Source organism: Henckelia pumila, chromosome 4 (assembly GCF_033568475.1).
Source record: "Henckelia pumila isolate YLH828 chromosome 4, ASM3356847v2, whole genome shotgun sequence".
NCBI classification, from domain to species: domain Eukaryota; kingdom Viridiplantae; phylum Streptophyta; class Magnoliopsida; order Lamiales; family Gesneriaceae; genus Henckelia; species Henckelia pumila.
In genome coordinates, this window is record NC_133123.1 from 37908703 (window position 1) to 37915453 (window position 6751).

The following is a 6751-nucleotide window of genomic DNA, read 5'->3' on the forward strand; positions in this document are numbered from 1 at the left end:
CACAAGATCATATGTGAGAATGCAGGAAAAGATGAGCTAGAGGTGGCCTATTACAACACCCATTCAGCATGATGAAGATTGATGATATTTGTTGCAATAGAGAGATGAAATAAATTTTGAACATGTTGAACATTGCACCTGCCGCTATCTCAATCAGGTAACCTCGCTTATCTCTCTTTACCAATATCTAATACTCTGAGCCTTCCATCTGTTTTGCAGGTCAGCTCCGTTATTGAACTGAAAACGCTCCCCAACCATCTTAAATATGTTTTCCTTGGAGAAGGAGAAACTTTCCCAGTTATATCATCTCCAACAGTTTGGAAGGCCGAACAAGAGGAGCAACCTGAGTCAAATTTTTTAAGGGAGCACAAGACTAACTATTGGGTTGGACCATAGCCGACATCAAGGGAATCAGCCCCTCTACGTGCATGGCATAGGATCTTGATGGAGGGAAGGATCTGCAAAGAAAGTTGAACCCACCTATGATGGAAGTTGGTGAAGGCAGAAATTATGAAACTTCTTGAAGTTTGGAGTCATCTAACCGATTTCTGACAGTCAATGAGTCAGTCCGGTCCAAGAGGTTCCCAAGAAAACAGAGATAACAACTGTGGTGAAGAACAAGGACGACGAATTGGTTCCCACCCGAATTCAAAATGGGTGGAGGGTTTGTATAGACTATAGGAATTTAAATGTTGGAACCCAAAATGACCATTTTCCTTTGCCTTTTATTGATCAAATATTGAAAGGTTAACATGTCATTCTTACTACAGTTTTCTTGACGGATATTCGGGTTATTTTCAGATTTCAATTGCACCAAAAGATCAGGAGAATAACAACATTCACTTGCCCATTTGGCACATTCGCATACCGACGTATGCCTTTTGGACTCTGCAATGCACCGGCCACATTCCAACGGTGTATGGTTAGTATTTTTTTTCTGATTTTATTAAGCATATCTTAGAGGTTTTTATAGATGATTTTACTGTCTATGGTGATTCATTCAAAAAATGTCTCTCTAACCTTTCTCTTGTCCTTAAGAGGTGTGTCGAAACCAACCTAGTTTTAACTCTGAAAAGTGTCATTTTATGGTTGGGAAATGTATTGTTTTGGGGCATGTTGTCTCATCTAAGGGGATTGAAGTAGACAAAGCAAAATTGATATTATTCAGTCTCTACCTTACCCCACAAGTGTGCGGGAAGTGCGTTCTTTTCTTGGCCATGCAGGTTTTTACAGGAGATACATTCAAGACTTCGCCAAGATCTCATCCCCTCTGTGAAAACTGTTGCAAAAAGATGTGTCGTTTGAATTTGATGAGTCATGCAAAACTTCTTTTGACAAACTTAAGAACTCATTTACATCTGCACCAATCATCCAACCACCAGACTGGAGCAAACCATTTGAGATCATGTGTGATGCCAGCGAATATGCTATAGTAGCGGTTTTGGTATAGAAAGTTGGGAAAGCATCGCATGCTATCTACTACGCCTCGCGTATTCTGAACGATGCCCAACAGAATTATTCTGCCACTGAAAAGGAGCTCTTGGTTGTAGTTTTTGCTTTAGAGAAATTTTGTTCTTATTTACTTGGTGCTAAAGTTATTGTTTATTCTGATCATGCAGCTCTCGTTTTCTGATGGCGAAGAAGGAAGCAAAGCCAAGGTTGATAAGATGGATACTACTCTTGAGCAAATTTGAGGTGGAAATCAAAGATAAAAGAGGGACAGAGAATCGAGTAGCTGACCACTTAAGCAGTATGGTTCACATTGATGAGGAGCTGAGCTTGCAAGAAGAATTTCCTGATGAGAAGAAAAACTATTTTTAGCAAGCACATGATTACCATGGTATGTTCATATTGTCAATTATTTAGTTACTAATGAGTTTCCCTCTGAATTTTCCAAAGCACAAAGAGACAAGCTCAGAAGCTATGCTAAGTACTTTGTGTGGGATGACCCATACTTGTGAAAACACTGCGCTGATCAAGTCATACGACGATGTGTGCCTGAAACCGAGGTAATTCCTATCCCTCACATTTTGTCACTCATATGCGTTGTGGTGGGAACTTTGGAGCAAAAATAACGGGGAGGAAGGTGTTAGACTGTGGATTTTTTTTTCCATCCATATTTCGAGACGCTTACGTTTTTTGTAAGTTCATGCGCTCAATGCCAAAAGACAGGTAACATATCCCAGCGAAAGAAGATGCTCAGCAAACCATTCTAATTTGTGAAATTTTTTATGTATGGGGCATCGACTTCATGGGGCCCATTCCTACTTTCCATGGATTCATTTATATATTACTTGTTGTGGATTATGTCTCGAAATGGGTGGAAGCTAAGGCCACCCGTATTGACGATTCTAAAGTGTGTTGCAGAGTTTATCAAGCATAATATTTTCTCTAAGTTTGGGATTTCCAAGAGCCGTCATTTAGTGATAGAGGAACGCGTTTTTTGCAACCGAACTGTGGCCAGTTTGCTGAAGAAATATCATGTGACGCACAAGGTCTCCAATGCATATCATCCACAATCCAATGGCCAAGCTGAAGTTTCGAATCGAGAAATCAAATCTATTCTAGAAAAAACAATGAATCCTACAAGAAAGGACTGGAGCTTGCAATTGAATGACGCTTTGTGGGCCTACAGAAACGCGTTCAAGATGCCGATTGGGATGTCCCCATATTGTCTGATTGTTGGGAAACCGTGCTATCTGCCAGTGGAATTAGAGCATAGAGCCTATTGGGCTATCAAGAACTTTAACATGCAGATGGATGAGAGTGGCGAGCATCGAAAGTTTGCAATTGCAGAAATTTGAAGAGATTCGCAATGATGCATATGCCAGCTCCAAAATCTACAAGGACAAGACAAAGGCCTTCCATGACAAGATGATTTCTAGAAGGGAGTTTGAAGTCGGTCAAAAAGCTCTGCTCTATCACTCACGACTTCGATTATTCCCAGGTAAGTTGCGTTCTATATGGATTGGCCCGTCTGTTATTACTAATTTGTTTCCTCATGGTGCAGTTGAGATTCAAAGCTTCGATACTTCAAAGATATTCAAGGTGAATGGACAGCATTTGAAGCACTATTTTGAAGGGATCCAAGCACACGACGGCGAGGACGCACATGATCTAACACTCGATGCTCCACCAGAAATTGACTAAATCGCAACATACAGTCGGACTGACAACTCTAAACCAAGCGCTTTTTGGGAGGCAACCCAAATTTTAGTTTTTACGTCTTTATTTTTGCTCATTTCTTTTAAGAATTTCTAATTATTGTTTCAGATTATTAATTCTAATTTTTTTTTGTTGTTGTGCCTTCAAAATTAATTTTAATATTTTGTTGGATTTTCCAGGAATTTCCAGCCCTTAGTCAAATAGACAGTGCGCCCGCTTGATCATAGTGCGCACCCGTGCAACCCTTGATGCTAAAATTGCACAAAAATTTGAAGACTCGGTGCGCGCGCTCCACTATTCAACGCTCCTGCGCCCTAACACCCCACGAAAATTATTAAAAAAATGCGAACAGACAGCGCGCCTGCTCGATCTTAGTGCACGCCCGCGCGACCCCTGAAGCTTTCCAGGCAATTAATTCAAAGTCTACGCGCGCGCGGCCCATCCCATTGAGCGCCCGCACATCCAACCCTCAGTCTCAAACCAAATATGTGATCCTCACGCACGCGCCCCATCCCACAGTGCGCCCACCTCGCTTAATTTTATACCTATATCTGCGTCTCTCCCTCACTTTCCTTCTTCAAATTTTACTCAATCTCTCCTACCTTACATCTTGACGCCATCGTTTCCTTGTCTAAATCTCCTATAAAAATTAATTTGGCCACCTTCGCAACCTCACATACATATATTTCCTCATCTCTTCAACAAGTTTCCATCATCGGGCTGTGAGCGCACGATCCACAGGGTGCCCCCAATTTCTGTTTGGGTTTCAAATTCCAGTTACCGCATCGTTCTTATCTCTATTACACTCCGGAGTAAGTTCATCGTGTTAAGAGTTCCCAGTTCTTGTTTTGTTGTATTCGTTCGGCGTGCTTGTCTGTGAAGCTATTGTGTAACGCCCCGTTTTTATCTTATTCGATGTTATATGAGATAATCAATGATTTCAGAATTCGAGATCGTACTTTTTATTGATCAGGGTCCTTTTTGCAATTTTTAGAAATTTTAGGGACTAAAATGCAAAATGGACTTTGTTATATTATCTACTTGGACTTAGTCTTCTCTTATCACCTTATCTCCTTCCCCAACCGTGCTCCCTCCATTGAAGTCGATCAAAGCTTCCCAAAGCTTGTGTGATTTCATTTCTAGCTCAATCCGTCCGATAGAATTGAATTCTGACTGGATATCTGCGATCACAGCGACGAGTGCTCCGTTTGGAAGTAAGTATATTGTATTTCTGAGAAGTTAGAATTTATTGATGTCGTCAGAAATTGTTTATATTCGGAGAGGATGATTATGAGTTAGCAGTGATCGTATATCTAAGACGTTTCGAAGATCTAACGACGAATGGATTTGTTATGAATTTTCTTGTGATTTTCGAAATTATTGATTTTGAGATATGTTGAATTTGAGTTGGGTTTAAAGTTTGAAGATTGAAATGAGTCCTTTGAGTTGTTGTATTGCTGTCTGCAATTCCGGTTTGATCAGTTATAGCCGTTATGCTGTCAGTTTGAAGTTTGAATTTCCGGAGTTCATGTTTTGAGTTTGAATTGAGTTTGATTGACTTTTGATATCGATATTGATCTATGAATTCTTCTGATAGATTGATTGAGAGTTCTTGGAGTTGCTAGAGTTGCATCTTTTGGTTCAGTTTGGAAGAGTTGAGCCGGTATTGTATCGATGTCTTTAGTAGTCGATTGATGAACTTGTTATTTGACTTGAGTTTGTATTGATTGAAGAATTGTTGTTTCAGATTGAAGAGATTGAAGCGACATAGAAGAGGTATAAGACGACTTCGAAATAAAATAGGACGATGAACTTGAATCGAGATTGATTCGAGTGTCCTAGACGAAATCACATATTGCATGTTTTGATTTCTTGATTGATTATATGATTGAATTGTATTGAGTGCATTAGATTACATATGCATTCATATTGAGCCTTGATTTGTTCAATTTGAATTAGACGATCTAGGGATTGTAGTCGAGTAGCTTGGTAGGCGAATTACTGAAAGAGTGGGTGCCCGGATAGCCAACTTGTGGCTAAGGGCTTTGATGACTCTTTATGTAAACAATCTTTTGTTTTAATATAATTTACACTTTTATCATGGCATTGACTTTATCTTTCTTCATATTGTTATATTGTGATATACTATTGTTGTTTTGATAAAGACCTTGAATATACTATAGTGTATGTAAGATGTGGTAGCGCATGGTGATGGCTATCATGAAACACAATCTTATAGTCACTGTATATTCTAAACTGTTCCTAGTCAATTGAGCCGTCCGATAATAAGGATAAGGATCGCTCGAGATTGAGACTAGCATTTGCGATGCCGAGTACCACGTTTCATTGGTATGGAACATAGAGATGTTCAAAGCATGCAAATGGATATTCATATGATGAATGATCGAACTACCCTATTCGGACTTTCCAAGTGGTTATCACTTATCGAGTGGATAAAGTCCGCGGTTTTGGTTGTACACCATTAGTCCTTATTACTTGAAGACTCTATATGCTAGTACTGTACTTTGACTCGTTTACCGACTCTATTGGGGTCATCAGGTGTCGGGATTGGGTGCAGTTACAACACATATAGGAGTCGATGCTTTGTTGTCAAGGATTCACCACATACTTGCGAGTGTGGATATCCTATGCGATCTGAGGAGATATTAGTGTGACAAATCTCTGGCCAGAGTACTTGATGTGTTTTAGGTTAATGGGTTATCCTAGTAACACATGCGATGTCACTATTTGATCTTCAAGATGTTATGCATAGTTATCGAATCTCGAACGACTCTCGATGTACCAATGGTTGTTGATTCGATCGGGATATATGGATGAAGGGACCGTACTGTACGCTAACCAAAATCTACTGGTTCTTGCAGGCACTATCAGTAATACCTAGGGAATCATGGGGCGATGTTGCTAGACGCTCTTACCATGATTCGATGGGTAAGTCGGAAATTGTTGTTCCGAGTCACAAGGAGTTGTGAGCCCACGGCTAGCTGTATTCCTGAACCATTGAGGGTTACACAAGTAATGGATTTCTAATCCCCGTTGAGATAGTTAAATTTAAAGAGTTAAATTTAATGAACAAAGAAGTAGGACTTATTATATCAGAGTAGAAGAGTAAGATTTCCTAAAATGACATAGGGATGGGCATTTTTGGAAATCACTGAATTCGGATTCAGAAAATTTATCTTGACTTTAAAAGATGCAGAAATGGTTTCTGTGCACATTGATGAAATTGGTTTATCAATCTGAGTCACGATGAATTTTATATTAATTTCTGAATATGCAGGCTTTGCTTGTCAGGCTTTAACTTATGACTAATGGGCCCTAAGCTGTTAGCAGCCCACATTATAAATAAGTTATTGCAGTGCAGAAATTATATATAACAAGCCATAATTTTCGAAACCTAGGGTTCTCTCCCTATTGTGGCCGCCCCCCCCTCTCCCTCTCTGTGTCAGAAAATCCAGCCTGCAATTTTGAAATTGTAGTCTGGTTTAACGGATCAAATCCGTTAATTCTCTTCGTAGAAACTTCTGATAGATTTTCTAGTGCAATCTATCAGAGGGATTTGATTTCT

At 39.7% G+C, this 6751-nt stretch overlaps 1 protein-coding gene across 1 annotated transcript; it reads left to right on the forward strand.

Annotated features, from left to right (window-relative positions):
* Positions 1-2760: 2760 nt before the first annotated feature.
* LOC140860871 (uncharacterized) lies at positions 2761-3150 on the forward strand. Its single transcript, XM_073263876.1, has 2 exons — positions 2761-2947; positions 3011-3150. Exons 1-2 carry the CDS (start codon positions 2761-2763, stop codon positions 3148-3150), a joined length of 327 nt encoding a protein of 108 aa, XP_073119977.1.
* Positions 3151-6751: the final 3601 nt, after the last annotated feature.